Source organism: Toxorhynchites rutilus, chromosome 2 (genome assembly GCF_029784135.1).
Source record: "Toxorhynchites rutilus septentrionalis strain SRP chromosome 2, ASM2978413v1, whole genome shotgun sequence".
NCBI lineage: Eukaryota > Metazoa > Arthropoda > Insecta > Diptera > Culicidae > Toxorhynchites > Toxorhynchites rutilus.
Window position 1 is genome coordinate 321,589,690 of NC_073745.1, and position 20,369 is coordinate 321,610,058.

General features: G+C 39.5%; 1 protein-coding gene across 9 annotated transcripts in view; it reads right to left on the reverse strand.

Moving 5' to 3' along the window:
• Positions 1-20,369, reverse strand: part of LOC129764739 (intermembrane lipid transfer protein Vps13) — a 75,326-nt gene that overhangs the window by 45,801 nt on the left and 9,156 nt on the right. For 8 of the 9 annotated variants that reach the window (XM_055764175.1, XM_055764174.1, XM_055764177.1 and 5 more), the window contains 10 exons: positions 9,410-10,648; positions 9,069-9,351; positions 8,762-9,013; positions 7,931-8,700; positions 7,513-7,874; positions 1,880-1,999; positions 1,620-1,821; positions 915-1,027; positions 742-852; positions 20-685 (listed from right to left, as the gene is read on the reverse strand). In XM_055764175.1, the coding sequence (XP_055620150.1) occupies positions 20-685; positions 742-852; positions 915-1,027; positions 1,620-1,821; positions 1,880-1,999; positions 7,513-7,874; positions 7,931-8,700; positions 8,762-9,013; positions 9,069-9,351; positions 9,410-10,648 (4,118 nt within the window). The remainder of the gene's footprint in view (positions 1-19; positions 686-741; positions 853-914; positions 1,028-1,619; positions 1,822-1,879; positions 2,000-7,512; positions 7,875-7,930; positions 8,701-8,761; positions 9,014-9,068; positions 9,352-9,409; positions 10,649-20,369) is intronic. The other variant, XM_055764180.1, reaches the window with a different exon arrangement.

The window sequence follows — 20,369 nt, forward strand, 5'->3', positions numbered from 1 at the left end:
CTTTTAACTATAAACAAACCTCGACCGCCTTCAGCCGGCCCGATATATCCAAATCTGGCTTATCGCGATACCACCCAGAAGAAAGATTCCTTTTAACCACAAGCGTGAAGCTGGTGGGACTCAGCACCGCACTCTGATCCGGAACAATTCCATAAATCATATCGTCGGTGCCATAACGCGATGTATGTGAGACGTTACTCTCATCCGAGGGACAAACATCAACCTTCGACAACTTCATATCTTTCAACTCAATTTTCATATCGTCAATCACTGCCGGTCCGTGGGGGTTCTCCGTTTCGATATCCCGGAAGTTATTCGTGATGCTCAAATGACCGAAATCCATCGCAACGGCCTTGAGACTCCGGGAGTCCACAGGGATCACTATGATGGGTGCCTTCACCTTAATGTCCAACTTCATGCGCGTAGCTTTGCTGTACGCTTCCACGACGTTGTTTCTGGCTGCCTCCGCAGCGGCTGCACTGGCGTCCTTGATTCTCTGTTGCGCCGCTTGGAAATTGTCCAGAAACGCTAGCACCGAAGTAACGAACCAGTTGAGGAACACGATCCGGGCGCAACCCATGGTCACCTCGATCCGCATGTCGTCGGAGTTGTAGTCGGATGTGGCTTCCAAGTTGTACAGAACGACCTGCACCTGCAGCGCATTGTCGCCGATGATCGAGAGGATCTACGGTAAAAGAAAAGGGTTAGAATCATTCTGGATTGTAGCAATCTCGGGCTTACCTTCGTGTGAATCGTTGCTGGATTTGTGTCGGTCAGAATGATATCCTGGAGCCGGATGCTTACTTCCGTATAGGATGTTTTGACAATTGCACTGCTAGTCAAGTTTTGAACCTGTGTGGAAAGGTAGCGATCGAATATGATTCGATGATGTGGGGGGAGAAGCAATGACATACCTCTAAAACCGCGATGGATCGCTTATCGTTCTGTATCTCCACGGTAACATCTTCCAGTTTGGCAACAACCTTTATTTTAATGCTGTCTACAATTGATGATCGTTTGCGATTAGCTGCATGCGGTATTTTTTTCAATTTTTCATTTGTGTATGACATAATGTGGTATTTGTTTTCATTCAAGCCAAAACAAAATAATCATTCGTGTTTTTGTTTGAGAATATCATTCACAGGCAGCCAATAGGCGAATATCGATTTCGTGTCCATCGGCAGCATTCCGCGTCCAGAGTGGCAGCAGCGTCGTCGTCAGCATCGAAATCGAATTCGGAAACATAGATCATTCGCAACGCAAAAAACAAACAAGTTAGGTGTGAGAGATAAAAAAGAACACAACATTAATCACTAGTTCTACACAGAATATTTCCTAATTACAAAGTTTCAAGGGAAACAAAACAAGACCAAATTTTACTTGAATACTAAAACAATATTGGAAGTGTGCCATTAGAAGGGGCTTTTCAACTATCAATTGCATTGGATACTCTTCATATCTTGGCTGGTGTCTTTGTTAACATAACAAAACAGTATTTACAATACAAATCTAAGATAACGCTAATAGAGTGCGCATTGATAATCTACCTACTAATAATTATCTAGTCTAACGGAATTGGGAACAAAAAATCACATCACAGGGTCGTCAAACGAGCTCACCTTTTGAAATGGAACCCGTCACTGCAGTATCGTCTTCGAGTATGGTGGGAAGTCGTTCCTTTGCAGAGTTCAGCAGCACGCTGGCAGCGCTTTTTTCCTCATGAATCGTGGCAATACGATCGCGCTGCACATTACCGTTTCGTTCGTGTTCTTTCTTGCTACACATCACCGCATCCATTCGCACTTGGAAGTCATTGGCCAACTGAAAATGATTATTATGATAGTTACAGACTTTGAAAGAGTTAACAAAGTGAACTTACTCTTATCAATTCATTCAGTGCTTCCTCATGGAGAAGCAGAACCAAAGTGGAGAAATTGATGCCCACTTCCTGCTCGACAAGTGCGTACTTCGTAGCAAACTCCGGACTATTCTTCTTGCACTACAAACGGAGAACATTTAGCAAATGTACATTTCCCATTCGACGAATTTCATACCAACTCATCTTAGGAGTTGGCAGCATCGTCTATGATTGCAGAGGAACGTTGTGGGTGTAAAGACATTGATCATTTAAAACAAACGAAAATCAGGCTACTTTTTGAAAAAGGCCAAAGTTTTTAACATTTTGATCAAAGAATGAAATGTAGGAAATTGTTAAATTTTTCATGAAAAAATAACAAGAAATTTTTTGAATAAAATTACACGACAAAAAATTATTTCGAAATTTTAAATTCATTTTTCTCAAAAACGTTTTTTTTTAAATCTCAAAAAAAATATGAATCGTCCATACAATAATCCACAAGTCATTCGTACATTGTAAGATGGGCACTTTTACTTTTACAAAGTTTTTTCTAACAAAAACTGTTTCATGTTTTCTCTGAAAAAAATACAATTAATCCTTATCTTGTTTAAAGTCTAGATAGCGATATAGTGTACTCGAAAAAGTTTTTGATCTTATTCAAATATGAACTTTTGTCGAAAACGTTGAACTTCGATCTTTTATTATTTTTGGAATATAAGACATTTTTGTATGTTTTTGTATTTTCGGCGTGGGACTACGTCTAACCAGAATATATGGGGTTAAAATGAAAACCTAAACACAGAACATGCAGGAAAAATGAAAGATTTCGATTGCTTATAACTGACCAACTTAAAGCTTATAACTTCTTAATATAACGGAAAGATGTTTGCATCAATTGATATGAAATATTTCTACGCATCTATCACAATTAATAAAATGTTATTTTTCCTGAGATAAGCATTTGAATAACTGTAAAATGTCAATCGCTATCTAAACGCTCTATTTATCCCGTTTTGATTGACCCGATTTACGGTTTCTTCAACACAGCCAATTCTTTACTTATACAGCGAATATGTTGAATTCAATTGAATGCGAAAATTCTTTCATTCAATCAATAATTTAATCAATGTAAATAAATGATTACTAATCTAACGGTAGTCCCACGTCCCACGTCAGTCCCCTTGCCAGGTGATTTTTTCAGATGACTTCAAATGGTACGAAAAAATGACTTCAATTCATAACTTAATTTTGAACAGTGTTTGGTATATTATTATTGTTTGTTCTAATTGATACTGTCATATAGCGCGTTTCATTGAACTTACCTTAAGGGTTTGCAGTTTATTTCAAAGAATCTATTGCGCAACTGCGAACTAAATTTTATGAGATGAGAAATGACAATCGACTTTATAGACCGTTTATTGAGTGAATATCGCCTCAATTCTTCCACAACAACGGATGGGCTGTACGAAGATTCAAATGTCGAAAAATAGAAAGAATGACTCTCATTCGTCTAACAATTTTCATAAATAACTCATTTACTTCATTTCAGCATTAAAAGTTTCGATTCTAACTCAAACGATATCCATAAATCTAGAAATTTTATGGAGATAATATCTCCCAAAAATCCATATACACTATCATACTGAAATGTCTTCACATATTTCACACTGTCTTCAAATCGTCTTCACAGTAACTCAAATTCTTCAAAATTGAGGTATGTTTTCAAAACTGGCATCTCTGCTCCTGGTTGGCGCGTCTGGTATAACTTAATTTCAAACTATTTTGTATGTGTAATAATGACGAAAGCCTAAGAAATCTTTATCTATTTTCTGAGTGAGTCTTCCAGTAATAGCGCCAAATTAGAAAACAGGACACGTTTCCATTAAATAGAAATAGCAAATGCAGCGATCGTTCTACATACAGTTTGTATAGACAAAATATAGCAATTTAGGCTCCACCCCTTTTTCAATTTATTGAGTAGAAACAAGCTTTCGCGATTTCACAGCATTCACGATTTATCAGTCTATCTCAATGCTGATATCAGACACAGCTGTTTTGCTCGATACAAAGGAAGAATGTAAGAATACGCGTGAATTGAATTGTTGATTTTTACGTTATCAAATAGATACGGTGGTGGGGAATGAATATGTAATCGCCTCGGACCGCATTGTATTTAGCGCGACAATCATATTCGCGATGCATACTGAGGGCGCTACGTGAATTGGCAATAACAAATCTCGTGTATTGTTCTCACTAGAACAAGAATGAATCATGAATCACCCATCTTCAGCTGCTTCTACAGCACGTCGCAAATCCATCGGTTTTTTTCAGGGTCATCAAAAATTTTCGACTGGAGAATTATTTTAAAAAATTCGATGCTCTCTGAAATATTATCCGAAGTAATCAAAAGTAAATTGATTCTTATTTTCATTTTGACGTAGGACTACGTCTCTCATTTCTATACCGGGGTGTAAAATCAAAGTTTCGAAAACGAAAGCGTTACGCCGGAGACCGAGATTTTGAGCGTTAATAGCTCCTAAACAACTGAACGAAATGGTATGATAAACACTTCATTCGAAAGATAAAATGTCTACGCGTTATATACTTGTTACTTTTTGATCCAAAAACTTGTTTCAATAGTCTTAAAATTGCTTTCAAAACAGGCTATTGAAATCGCCAATCGGTATATAAGCGAGCGGCGCTCGGAAATCCACTCAGTTCTAATTGAACAGCGATTGGAGCATGTTGTCGCTGTTGCGATGAAGCTCTTTATATATCATGAAAGCGCGGATGAACGGTGTCACCAAGAGCCTGTTTGTGCACCCTAGGCCAGAAGGGAATCTATCAGGAGGAGAGTGATGCCACAAACGGTTCCCTGGGAAGACATCGCTACACACACATACACGCGCGGCTATTAACAGGTGGTTATCGAGTTGGCATTAACCACTGGTGGGCTTCCAGTATCGAGGAAAATGTGGAAATATCTAATCGTTACTGAAAATAATCTGCCAGTTCCTCTGGGAATTTAAAATTACATTCATATGAAAGAGTTTATTTTAATGTTTTCTATCCATGTAACACTGTGACCAAATACATTAGGTTTTGTGATTTTTCAATCAATCGCAATCAACAGGATAGCTTCTGAAGATTATTCTTCCCCATCAGTAGGATATTTCCGTATCCAATATTGGATGCATAAAACCTTGTGCCTCCAACGTAACGCTCTCGTTTTCGAAGTTCTCCAAATATTCATTCATTCAGAATGAATTCAGATTCAACTTCATACAAATGATCTCTAAATCAACGATAGTCCTACGTCACCCTTGCGGTTATACCATAGATATAACCCACTTCCTGTTTTTTTTGCTAGAAGCGTGCTATTGTGAACTTAGGAGCGTATTCGTATTTATTGGTTTAAAGTGATGATGATGTTTTGAATTATAGATGACTCTCAGACTTTCTCAGTTCATCTAGATTTAAAAAAGGCTAATTTGGAAAACTAAATTAAACACTCGATCTTGAGAAAGACTATTCGGAAAGCCTCGCTGCCGCTACCATCTGGTCATTAGCAGAATGACTGATGAATCATTAATCGGTGACTTTTTCCGAAAGATGAATTAATTATCGTGAATTCGAGCATTGTTTCTGGGTTAACCCTTTTGCCTACAACATCGAGTCTTACTCGTGGTAAAATGGCTATGCTAAAAACTACAATATCGAGTCTCACTCGTGGTACACTTGCATAACATAGGGCGCTAAGGTGTTCAGCAGAGTTGTAAAATTATTCGATGTGCGATGTGCATTCAAGCCGAATGTGAAAAGGTTATTCTACAGCGATGAGAGCAGCGTTCTTCGATGGAAAATCATGGATATGTAATTTTGCTAAAAGATACTGAAAACCTACTTGGATATTCAATAAGTTCAGTGTTTCAGTGTCGCTCTAGACAGTGAACAATCAACAGTACATATTCATTCTGAGAGCTAATTTGAAAATCTGTTGGAATTGGCTTTTTGTTACTTCGTGAAACGTCAAACATTAGGCCCCTCATTCTGCGCGTTACCAATTGAGGGGCTCAGAATGCAAGGGGTGTAAGTGACTTGATCGTATTCTCTTCATCAACTTTTTATTTAGTTAATAACTCAACTGCAAAAACTTTCCAATTTAAGTTTGCTGTAGAATCCGATAGATGAGGTTCTGACCTTGGTAAATACAGCTGGGAATGTATTTGCAGCTAAGTTATGACCCAAAGAGAGAGTCGATGTAGAGAAATCGATCAAATCACTTACACCCCTTTCATTCTAAGCCCCTCAATTATCTTTCTCAGAAAGTTTCCCTATTTTAAACACTTCAAATAAGTCACACTCAGATACAAAACACTTAAAACATACTGATTTCAGATAAATTACGGATCTGCAATACTTTTTTCGTTAATATGGGGAGAAGAAAGAATTCGTTGCGTCTTAGCGTCGATACTAACAGGAACTAAAAAGTGACATGGCTGAAGTCAGATTTGTTTTTAATATTTTTTTCCAGTACAACTCAATATTTTCGGTGGAATATTAGGTGACAACAAAGACAAAAGAACAATCGAACTTTTCAACAGTACTAATACCCACAAATAATAGTCAATCGGTGTATTTTGTCGAAAAAAACACTAAAGTGCGCAGAGTAAGGTGGAGTTACGGTATTCAAAGAAAACATGAGTTGAGTGTTGTTAGACAAACTTTTATGTAGAAGTGCTCTTCTTCTGATATATTGATCACTTGTTGGTAATTGTATGGGCTATTCATATAATTTTTTCAGAATAAAAAAAATGGTTTAAAGAAAAATGAGTATTAATCTTCAAAATATTTTTTTTCAAAAAAAAATAATGAAAACCTATGCATTTTCGTACATTTTATTCCCTGACCAAAATTTTGTAGGTATAATAGTTTTTGAGTAAGATTTTTTTTTAAATTTTGAGTTTATTTTTCCAACTTTTTTTGAAAAATTATCCATTAGCAACTATAAAACCTACAAAATGTTGGTCAATGAATAATATGTTAGAAATCGTTCAAGTTTTCATTAATATAAGAAAAATAAAAAAATGGAAAATTAGAATTATTTTTTTTCGAAAACATATTTTTTTTAAATTCTGAAAGAAAAATAATACGAATAGCCCATATAATTACCATCAAGTCTTCCATACATCGGAAGAAGTAAACTTCTACACGAAAGGAGTTTTTGTAACAACGGCTTATTAATGTTTTCTTTAAAAAATGACTTGTTGTTTTTTGTATGGGCTATTCACAGATTTTTTTTTTCGAGAATAAAAAAAATCAAGAAAAAAGAAATTTCAATTTTGAAATAATTTTTGTCAGAAATTTTCAAGTTTTTTTAAACATGAAAATTTAAACAATTTCCTACATTTCATTCTTTGATCCACATTTTGTAGGTCTCTTAGTTTTTCTGTTAGAAATTAATAATTAATAAAATAAAGAAAATGTTTTTGACCGCCTTCAAATCGTAGTCTTATTTTTTTTTGGGGCATTTCAAGTATGCAAAGTTGCCTAAATGACCGATGTATTTACACTAACAACGTTTCACTGCAATCTGAGATGGTGCTGCCAACTCCTAAGACTAGTGGACATGAAATTCGTAACCAAATACTTACACTGGTATAATTCAGCATGAACAGATAATCATTGTTGTCATCATACTTCGGAGTTTGGATCACGTTCAAAATATGTTCCTGATCATTCCTGACACGAAACTGGTCCAGCGTGACCGCACCAAGCTTCAATGCCACTTTTAAATCATACGTTCGCTGGACCATGTTTACCTCCAACTGCTTCACCTTGCAGGCCATTATCTTCCGTGAATTTGTATTGATAAATGGTACATTGAACCCAACACTCTTTCGTGGAGTGAAGGCCTGCTCAAGCGGACTCTGCGCGAACTCCTCTGTAGGTGTTGCGAAAACATCCGATGAACTACTCCCAGTACCAGTTATTTTGAATATTGTCAATGAACATTCTGTAAAATAAATAAAAATATAATACTTGGCTCTACAGAAATCCTTAAAAACATACCATTTAAAACAAATCTCACTTCCAGGTCGATGAACTGTACCACTTCTCCGTCCACTACGTCGGATGTAGTTAAGCTGTCCGCCGACCGTTGCATCTTGCTTAGCTTCTGTTGCTTCTCATCCAAGTACTTCAACAGCGACAGACTCGAACTGAACACATTGCTATCTTTCGCGATCGGTGCCGGCTGGATTTCATCGCTCTCGGGCAGTGGCAAACCCGTCACGATGGTAAGTGCCTCTAACACCCGCTGTTCGGTAACACATATATTCACGGACGGAAGTTCACCGAAAATTTTGCACTTCGGTAGTCGCGGGTCATCATCAAGCACGCAGAGATGTGCAGAAATGCGGAACGATGTTGGTTCCAAGAGATGCATCTCCGTTACTGCGCTACACCGGAGTGTGCCTTGCCAATCTTCGTCGAAAGTGGCCACTATTGCCTGAACGTCGCGAATCTCGAGCACGAACTTGTCGTAGCTTTGACGGATAATTTCGTTCAGAATCTCCTCCTGGTTGGCGCCTTCCGCGTGCATCGAATGAACATCTTTCTGGTTCAGTGGTCTTGGCTCCGTTTGGACCAGAAGTTTACCCAAGCTCAGTACAAGCACCGATTCGCGATTACAGAATAGACCTCCGTTCGGGATGATTATATAACTTGGACTGATATCGATGTTCAACTCAAGCCGGGGGTGATTCGCTATAGCATACTGCAAGCCAGTAGCAGAACGCTCTTTAATATTGACCAATTTCTCAGCAGCGGCATCAGTGAGCCTGGAAACAATGAAAAACAAATTGTTCATCAACATTTTCTGTGAAAATTACACAAGCTTACTGTGAAATAGTTGCTGTTTTCGGGGTCTTGAAAACTTTGGCCAACTGAATGATGGTTTCTGCATCGTAAATGATCTGTAGAGGTCTGGAAGTCACTATGACACGTTGGTCGCAAAGCTTGTCCTCCGGGTTTGTCTCAAATGATACATCTAGTAAGGTGTCTGATCCTTCCAATTGGGATCTAACCATGATTGGAAGAACCTCGTCTTGGCGTAAACCAGAAATTGTTAGTTCCTGCATTGACAGCGATGCCCTAAAAAGATAAAAAAAGTTGTAAAAAGCAAATGATTACCATGTGTTCAACTTACTTCATGGCTCCGGCGGAAGGTCTTTGTTGCACCCCGCACTTGACATTCTTCAACTCCAGCAGCATCACCCTTTCCAGCGGTAGGCCAGAGCTGCAAATAACTTCCTGAGAACCAATCGAAACTTCCGATTTTATGGAAACCTCCAGCGAATTTAACTCGAACTGGAGAACCTGAGCAACATAGTATTCCGGTAGTTCTGTCGGTGTATCACTCTCCTGATAACCGATGGCTCTGAATAGTTTCGCCTTTTCATCTGAAGTCATCGCTGCTTCAAATTGTTTCTCTGAAATAAGAACAACACTCGGTTAATACAAGTCGCACAAATCACACAATGACTTTACTTATGTCCGTAGCACCATTGGCATCGTCATTCTTCTTCGCACCGCCTCCCCACCAGGAGCTAAACCATCCAGCTTTTTGTTCCGCCTCCTGCTTTTTACCCTCTTTCTGCACTTCAAGCTCGATTTTTTGCCTTATGACGACAATATTTTGCAAATCCAAAACCTTCTCCAACTCCTCACAACGGTTCGTGATTTCCGGGGTTAATTTCTTACTTGTCAGTCGAACCTTATATGCCTCTTCATAGCTTTTTAAATTTTCCCTATGACGTCGCATATTATCCCACGACCAGTTTTTACGCCGTCTCCTAACTTCGACTTCCAAAATGCACGCATACGCAAACTGCCACCACCTCTTATAATGATGCTTGTAAGTGATGCCGTGGGGTCTAAACGATCTATATGGCATTGCCCGCATCATCCTGCCAAAGGCTTCCACCAATTGCATCGTATTCTGAAATTGAATTTTCGTCACACCGATAGCTAACGTTTCCATGCAAAGCTTCAGTTTAATTTTGGGAGAAGTGAATGGCCGTTCCTCCGCTTCTGGGTTCGGTACCATCTCTAGCCGAGCTCCTGAACTGATCGGTCCAAAAATATAATGATACCCCTCCGGTTTCTGACTTTTCGAAGCGATCGTCTCTTGAAACAACACCTTATACATCGATGGATCTTGCTCTTGGAACAGCTGGGTGTTACAGTTCATATAAACCGACAGCATCTCCAGCTGGGCCACCTTGTATATTTTGGTAACCGATTCCGAAACGAGCGTTTGCATCCAATTCGCATCGGTAGTGTGGACACTGAGGTTACTCAACGTCACACCGAACGCGAACGGATATCCGGTCGTGGTTGTGTCCTCATAACGAATGTGAATGTCGGAAATCTTTATCTGAACATTGTTCACGATCTGCGCCGTTAGCTTCTCGGTGAACGTTTTGTCCGCCACCGGTTTGTCTTTGTCCTCCTCGCTCTTTTTCGCCTGTTCTATGCGCGCCAATTCGGCTTTCTTCGCTTCGAAGGCATTCTTTTCCTCCTTCTCACTGTTGTAGCGAACGTCGGTATTGGGAACGGCCAGCAGATACAACTTGTCAACGATGGCTTCCACTGGGGCGCTGTATAAATTTTTCCATGGTATCTTGAGCACCAGCTTACCTAGGTGACCATACAGCGTGGTCACCGGTAAGTCGAGCTCCTTGAGGGCGCTCTGCTTGAGGATCAGATTGTGGAGCACGACGTCACCTGTTCAAAAATAAAAAAAAAATCAATTTATTATTTCCGTAAGATGTTCAGAATTGATTGCAGCAATGAGGTTCATTTAGATTATGAGATAGCCAATAAAACAAGGCAAAGAGAATCGAAGATAGAACAATCGAGTCAAACCGATTACTCTAAGATTTACAACTTAATCAATTAGAGTAATATTAAAAGCTCAAGGTCGTTCCTTCAGTAACTTTGAAATGCTTCCAACGAACTTCTTGAGATCCAAATACGTCTTAACATATGTAACGTTTTATCAGTTGTAATAAATAATGCCAGAGATATGTAAAAGGATCTTGAATGAGTTCTGAATGGTTTTCCGAAAAAAAAACACTGAAGGTTCAGCTAGGCCAGAAGTGATGAAATTGGAAGAAACAATATCCGAATAAATTTCCAACTCCGAATGACGGATCTCTGTAGTAGCATGCAGAAAAAGAACCTATTGAGAACCAGAACAATGGAACCAAAGCCCCTAATGAGGATGGGTTTAATAGCTGTTACCTATGACTGTCGAGTACCAGGGCGCCCTCCACAGTTCTCTACACCCCTACTGAATTAGGCGGGTCACTGATGCAGTTGACCTTCTTTACCGCGCAAGTCGTGGGACCTTTATGAATAATCCCAACAGAGCTGTTCGTGTTCCGACAACACGGAATCTCTAAACTCCAAAAATGCCTTGAAAATATGTTAAGTCTTTTGGAACTAATGGCGCTAAATTTGTGCTTCCACACAAAGTTCAAAAAGACGTCATCAGGGATACTTGATGAAGAGAAGATTCTACCGAACCGTCGAAATCCGCGAAGCTTGACAACCTAGCAGCTCTCGGGCCAAGCGGTAACCACTCAGCGGCTGCTGCAAGACGAACTTCGATCAAGTTTTGTGAAAAAGATGCTGTCTTGAAGGTTTGTCAAGGACGCTATGGATTTAGCTAGGGATACCACCTGGTCGGAGTTAAAAATCAGGACCCCTGTCACAGTTACGATTATGATCAAACCACGGTGATTCTTCAAGATATAAATAAATAAAAACACGTGAAATTTATTCATTTAACATGTTTCTTCGGTGATCCATACGATGAAAATACTCCGGAGATGATGGCTTCTGCCTTTTCACGACCACAGGTAGGTGGTTCAGAGTCATCAAACATCAAGTGTAATAGTACCGAAGCCACAGGTATGAAACGCAAGAACTCCTTCTACAGGGTTTTCCAACTTTAAATTCCGAAAGTAAATTGAAATAAAACACACTTAGAATTCGAATTTCGATGAAACTTTTATTTCAAATTGAGATTTGGTTCATGCCATTATGTGTGAAATGGCCACCTAGGGCTTCCTTGCACACCTTGATCCGGAACAGGCAATTTTCAATGACTTTTCGGCACATATGGGGCGGTATCTCGGTCATAACTTCACGAATGTTGTCTTTCAAATGTTCAAGAGTTTGCGGAGAGTTGGCATAGACACGGTCTTTCGCATAACCCCACAAAAAAAAAGTCCAGCGGGTTCAAATCCCATAATCTGGACGGCCAATTGGCATCACCAAAACGCGAAATTATGCGTCCCTCAAATTTAGTTCGCAATATGGCCATGTTCGGTCGTGTTGTGTGGCACGTGGCTCCGTCCTGCTGAAACCACATGTCATCCGTATCCATATCTTCAATTTGTGGCAAAAAAAAAATCGGTTAACATGCGGCCATATCACAGTAAGGAGTTCGGCTCCTTTAAACCTATGTAACTGAGCCTGTAAAAATAAACGATATAAATAAAAAAAAAAAAAAAATGCGGCCATAGCGCTCACCATTCACAGTTACCGTCTCGCCGTCCTCATTTTCGAAGAAATACGGCCCGATGACTCCACCAGACCATAATGCGCACCAAACAGTGACTTTTGGCGGATGCAATGGCCTCTCAACAATCACGTGTGGATTTTCTGAGCCCCATATACGGACATTTTGGGTGTTCACATAGCTACCGAGCTCGAAATGTGCCTCATCGCTGAAGAACATTTGATGCGAAAATTCAGCATTTTGCTGCTGTTGTTCATTAACCCAATCGACGTATGCCCGACGCATTCCATGGTCACCACGCTCTAATTTTTGTACCAGTTGGACTTTATATGGATGTAGGTGCAAGTCCAAATGCAAAATTCGCCACAATGATGTGTTTGACAAGCCCAATTGCTGAGCACGCCGTGGAATCGAAACATTCGGGTCATCCTCCACACTGGCAGCAACAGCAGCAATATTTTCGGCCGAACGCACATTACGATGATGGACAGGTTTCACAATATCCGCTACGGATCCAATTTGTTCGAATTTACGCACTACATTAGCGATTGTGTGCTCTGTAGGCCGTCCATGACGACCAAAATCCGTCCGTAATGCTCGAAAAACATTTGCCGGTTTGTCATCATTTTTATAGTATAATTTAACAAAATTAACAAGTTGTGCGATGCTAAAACGATCCATATTGTAAAATGGCAGACATTCAACTAACGATATGACGCTTTGGTTGACAGCTATGTCAAACGGTTGTCAGCGCAGGGCTGTATACTTTCGGAAGCCCGAAATGGAAAACCCTGTACAATCCAAATTTTCTAGGCGGTTGGATTTCCGCCTTACATAGTTCTGCATGGATTTGGAAGTGGGTGCTAATCTAATATTCTGGCAATGATTCGGTATTTGGATATGCTATTCCTAATCAGATCAACCTGTAATGTTTCATTGTTGATTTCAAACTTCTGTTTCAACAAAATGGCTAAATCTAAATACCGCTATGAGCCACCGACACTTATGAATCACATATTCTTACGTTCTTTTGTGAAAAAGGAATGCTTCTGGCGCAATTTGTCTGTGAAATTACAATTTCGTTTAGACGTTTGAATAATTAGTTCAAAGCTCTTCACAAATACAAAGTTATATCTGCTGATATGTCTCTAGTCACTAACAACCCGGAATCATTAAAAAGGAAAGGTTTTGATGAAACAAAAAGTTGTCAGTCCTTTATTCCTCCACCTCTACATTTCTGCTGGATCCGTAATCACTCTGCCTCACTTATTAACCTTTTGTTTGACAATTACCCAATAGTTCTCGATTGGACGAAATTATAGGCCATTGCCACTGGACCTCAATCCTCATCGATAAAAACATCAATTTCGTTCCACATAGAAGCAATAAAAACACATAATGGCGGTTAACCCATAGAATGATAAAAATAGCAAAAATCCGCGTTGACACCTTTCGTTTGACACTACTGAAAATTCAGTGGGCAGTTTCATTTTGAGATCTATGGGGCGGGTTTAGAATCACGTATTTCTGTATTTCTTTTTATCAAGCACAAAAAAAACATGGTGAAAGACCCATGAGAAGGATTAATAGGTGGAGCAGATGGCAGAACTTGCGAGCGTAGTGTGCGTGATAGCATGCACTGCCACAGCTACTTTTCACATTGTGACGTCGATATTTGTGTTTATATTCAATTGCCTTCCACATCCGTGTCAAAGCGCTTTTTGACGTGGGACTACGTCTAACCGGAATATATGGGAGATAAAATGAAAACCTGAACACAGAACATGCAGGAAAAAATGAAAGGATCGGAAAGGTGTTTGTGTCAATTGATAGGGAATATTTCTACGCATCTATCGTAGTTAAAAAAAAGTTATTTTCCATTAGATAAACTATCAAATAACTGTAAAATGTTAAGCGTTATCTAAACGCTCTAACTGCCTCGTTTTGATTGGCCCGATATACGATTTCCTCAACACAGCCATCAAAACCAAGCAGCATTGGAGAAATCGGCATTGCAATTACATGAAAGTAGGGGGACTTTTGTTCTCACCGAAATGTGTTCCCTAGCACAGACTTCAAATCCATGGAGTGTAGGGAAATTGGCATTGCAAATACATGCAAGTCGGGGGTATTTTTGTTCCGACTGAAATGTGTTTTCCTAACTAGTGATGTCTAAATTTTTCATTTATTCGATTATCGATTAATCGTTGGGGCATTTTACAATATTCGATTCATTTGAATAATTGTCTTTCAATATTCGATTAATCGAGCGAATATTTATTTCTTGTAATAATCACGTATCACGTTGTCATTTTGGTCGCGTGGTCCATCGGGTTGTCGATGTTTATTGTTTATTGTTTATTGTTTACATTAAATTTATCTGACATAAATTGTCTTAATAAACTGCATATTCTGTCACTCAATTAAGTTTAATCTTCTTATTCTACTCAAAAATTCATTTGTGGATATATCAAAATCAAACGCGGATTCGACGGATGTAAACATACGAACTATTGCACTCATGGGTTGATTGTATCCGTACCGAGTACGATGGAAGCTCGGTTGCATCAGGGACCGTTGTCTCAGCATCCTACTTGACGCGCGAAAGTTCAACAGCGACAGGAGATGAGGGCAATCAACTTCACTGAATAGCAGTGTGCAAACAAAAGTAGCCTGTTGTATCTTGCGCCTCCGTTCGAGCGTTTCAAGACCAAGCAGTTGGCATCTATCTGGATACGACGGAAGGTTCAGAGGATCGCGCCATGGTAGATTTCGCAAGGCCATACGTATGAACCTTTTGACGTAGAACTACGTCTTTCATTAAGGTTTCATCAGAAAACAGGTCACGTTTTTATGAAATAGAGTTAACGTTAATAACTATTTTTGCCGCGAACGGATTTTGGCGATTTGCATACTAAACGAATCGGAAATTCCGTAAGATTTGTTTAATATGCTATACATTAGAATTCCCTGGTTTGTAAATGGTTAAAATTCATGAAAACTTTGAGATTTTCCCATACATATGTTCTGTACATTTGTGTACTTTCCCGAACAGAGCTGTCAATAACGAGCAACTTATCGACGACCAACGGAGGGGAAGTCGTAGGATTTAAAGTCTCCGTGAACAAAGAAAAAGTAGAAGAATGAAGGGGAATACTTGCCTAGAGTATAAACAGTGGATCTCGCTGAGTCAAACTTTCATTCGGCATCGGACTGTTGAGCAATCCAGTTCACTTTGCTTTCGCTGCGCTTCGATCTCAGATTGGACCCCACCAGTGGTAATCCAACTTGGATATCGTCGTGTGGTTTTTTCAGTTCGTTTTTGGCGTTATTCGTATCGTGTGTTTTTCTTTCCGCGTCATAAATTGGACACTTCGCGAAGTGTGTGATGATCAAGAAGAAGAGGAAGGCAGGCTCGAGGCCTGCAAAAAACGAACGCATTGCCAGGGGCAATAAAATTTCGAGGCAAGCGTCATCTAATGATGCACGCGATATTGATGCAGTGAAAAGCGCTCGCACTGAACCGAGCCATCGCGAGTGTGACACCGCATCGAACAACAGCGAAGTAGGCGATTTCGGTGCGTCGGTCGAAAATGTAAACGCCGTTACCCAGGCAGCAACCAAATCAAGCTCCCCCCGCTGGTGGTAAAGGCGGTCGCTCTTGACAAACTCATCAGCGAATTCGCATCGATGGGTGTTACAGCAGGATACAAACTGTGTGGCATAATTCATTCTTTTTCCAAGCAGTTAACATTGTTTGTTTTCCGTCATCATAAGGGCTTCGTTGGTGCCTTTGAGGATGCATCAATGCATTAAACTGACGTTATGGCGAAGCAGACTTAAGTGCGCCAAAGCGTTATAGAATGATATCCGAAGATATAAACAAGCGACTTATATAAGTAACAGCGTAGTTCTACGTCAACAATGCCGTCGTATCTTGGACACAACCTCCTATAATTTTTTTTTTTGGACTCTATCGATTATTGAATTCCACGTTACATCGTTCGGTGCCCATACAATTGAAGCATTTTCTAGAATTGGTCGTACGATAGAGCAATATAACGCCTTCATGCAGTGTGGGTCCGTGAAATCATTGGCAATTTTAGAGATGAAACCAAGTTGACGGTTCGCCTTCGAGATCACCGATGCATAATGCGAGTTGAAAGAAAGCTTTGAGTCCAATATAACACCAAGATCCGTCACCTGATTCATTCTGTTAAGAATCGTATTGACGATGTGGTAATTTAAAATAATCGGATCCAAAGAGCGATGGAAGGTCATAGCATGATATTTCGCGATGCTGATGACAAGTTTATTCTTGCGACACCAGTGAACAAACGTACTCAACAGATTTTGTAGATGACGACAATCTTCGACGCAGCTCACCACAACGTAAATCTTTAAGTCGTCGGCATATACAAGTTTACATCTATAACCAAGTGAAGACGCAGCATCATTGAAGAATATGACGAACAGTAGCGGTCCCAGGTTGCTTCCTTTTGGGACATCGGTCGTGTTAGTGAATGGTGATTAAAATGCATTTTCCGTGATTAACATGCAGCGTCCTGCCAATTAAGTATGATGAAAGTCATTATACCAGTCTGTTAGAGGCTCCCAATCAAGCTAGTTTGCAAAGTATAATTTTGTGATCTAATAAGTCGAAGGCCGCTTTTAGATCCGTATAAATAACATCAACCTGGGCTTTTCTTTCCATCGCCACCAAACAGGTGGTAGTCAAATCCAGCAAGTTGGTAGTTACGGACCTACCAGGGATGAATCCATGTTGATCGGACGAAATATGGGTCTTCGTGGCTCTCACAATTTTTTCGCTGACTATAATTTCGAAAAGTTTTGATGCTGCAGAGAGGCTAGTTATCCCACGATAGTTTTTTTACATCACGCCGGACGCGGAAACCAGATCGAGAGTTCGACCCAAATTATTCAGCTGCACATTAGCTTGGTTGAGGTGCAGGAAATCCATTCCGTCGTTCAACGCTGAAGCCGCTGGGTTCAGAGACGATGTGTTTTCTGGACGTATGCCAACTTCATTTTCTGACCACCTAATGTGCGGCTGATTGTAGTCTCCACATATAAGTACAACGTCATCCTGAGCAGCGGTGTTACAGAGCTCACGAACGGTAGTGATGTGCTCTTCGATAATATCGATCTTACGGCTTTTATCAGGCGGAATGTAAACATTGCATAACAGAACCCGGCGCCCTCGTATATTGGCTGAAACACACACCTGCTCCATCCCCCTAACGTTATGCGTGTCGATGTTAGATGGTTGGATAAAAAAAATAACCTTATCTTTAACCTAAAAATGCATTAACCTTGAGAAAGATTCATTTTTTCATTAATCGCGATTACAGCGACAATTATTCGATGTATTCAAATTCAATTTTTTTTTAATTATTCGATACAAAATTACTCGATTATAATTTCAGGTATTCGATTATTTGAATTAATCGAACGATTAACCGACGTCTCTATTTCTAACACAGACTTCAAATTCATGGAGCGTGGGGAAATTGGCATTGCAAATACATGCAAGTCGGGGATATTTTTGTTCCGACTGAAATGTGTTTCCCCAACACTTCTGAACCAAGGTGTCTGGGGAAATTGGCATTTCAAATTCATGCAGGTCGTGTGTATTTTTGTTCCGAATAAAATGTGATTCCCTAACACAGACTTCAAATTCATGGAGCATGGAGATATTGGCATTGCAAATTCCTACAAGTCGGGGGTATTTCTGTTCCGACTGAAATGTGTTTTCCTAAAACTTCACTTCAAATTCATGGAGCGTGGAGTCGGAGGTATTTTCGTTCCGACTGAAATAGAGATGTGCCATCCGCTCATGAGCTGTTCGAAGAATCGACTCTTTGAAATGAGTTGACACGTAACAGCTCGCAAAAAAAACAAACAGCTCTTCAGCTCACTTTGATAATGATGCAGAAGAGAAAAAAGCTGAAGAATTGCAGAGAGTGTGGGAGCTGTAAGATTCAAATGAACTGACCGCCTCTCGCTCTTCGTGTTATGACATCAGTTCAGTTTCATTCGTTCCTTGTATTTTCAACTGTTATATTCGCGTTGACGGCTTTGTTTAAATGTTTAGGGGGCCTCAAAAATAATAGTTGAATTTCAGGCAGAATGAGCACGTTTTTGGAATGAAAATTATGAAAGAAAATAATTTTTGTGTATCAAATTAGTATTCTATTTCAATGAAGAAACACTTTGTTTGCAGGCGGTGAAAAAATCTCATACGAAAATTGTTTTTGAAGACAACTTTATATTATAATGAAAAGTCTCAGTAAAAATGTCGGAAATTTATGGGCAAATGGTTAAATAAAAATCAGGAATACGTGTTTCAAGTAATTTAATAACATGGTGTGAAAAATTTCATTCAAATTCTAACATTTTAAAACATGGTTCGTGTCTTCCAATCTGATAAAGATTACACTATCGAGTTTGGGACCCAAATTGAAAGACGCTACCAGACGTCGACACTGACAACTGAGCTGAAGAGCTGTTCATAAAGGTGTCTGGAGAATTTGGCATTGCAGATTCATGCGGGGGGGGGGGGTGTAATCGAATAAAATGTGTTTCCCTAACACAGACTTGAAATCCATGGAGCGTGGGAGGATTGCAAATACATGTAAGTCGGGAGCATTTTTGTTTCGACTGAAATGTGTCACCCCAACACAGTCATCAGAATCAAGGTGTCTCGAGGAATTGGCATTGCAAATTCATGCAGGTCGGGGGTATTTTTGTTCCGACTAAAATGTGTTTACCTAATACACACTTCTAAACCAAGGTTTCTGGTGAAAGCGGGTACTAACAAAACACTTCGGCTCGGTTATTCAAGATTGCATTGAAGGATAAGCCTTCATATCTTCTGCTCACTGAATTTCTACGCATATCATTTGATGCTTAGGCAAAATTTTGATAACCATTTGCGATAACGCTTTTGATTAAACAATATGCGCTCGACGTACATGTCAAAATCGAAACTGAGTGCCTGAAGTTCATCAAATCAAGCAAATCCGCGGATCGAGAAGTACGTACACTTGAGGGATGCAAAATAAAATAATCGTTTGATAATTCTTTCGTTCACATAATTTGTCCTTGGCATCATACCAAACGTATAAGGAATGCCATTAAATTTACTTGTAAAGCCTGGTTTAGAGTTCCCGTGAACGTGAACTTGAACAGGTGGTGGAATAGTACGATCATTTCACGGTGAACTACATTGCGAACATACAACTCAAAAAATCGTGGTGAATAGAATAATTTTGTTCACGTTCACGTTCATATTAAAAGTTCGGCAATAAACGTGAAGTAAATAAACATCGATCTTCAATAAAGTAATTCGGATAAAATATACAGTTGTTCACGAATCAACCCGAAGCAACGAAGTTTTTTAACCCGCGTAGAGATCCGATTGAATGAAATTGCATCCATATCAAAATTTTCATTCAAAACTAGAAAATTGCTAAACATATCTGTTCGATGAACGAATGCAGAGCCATCTGTATGAAATGATCGACATTGTTTACAAGAAAATTTATTACCTTCAAGCTACAAAAAACATGACAAAATCAATCGAAGTAGCCAGGAAATTAAAATTTTCACTTCCGCCAACCAACATCTATAAAAGGCTGTTGAATCGTATGTGGGGTCTCTTTTTTACCGCTCGGTTTTGACCGATGAAGACCAGCTGCTCGAACTTCAGTTGAAATAATTTAGTTTGTGAATTACTTATCTTGAAATACTTTGTGAATTGTTTAATAGAAATGTGATGTGAAATTATGGAGAAATAAAATTAGTTTACGTACCTGCATCGCCTCACCGTTCCGGAAAGCGCTACTTGATAGGAAACCTGCCTTACTCACCCTCAAAGTTGCTGAACAGTGATCC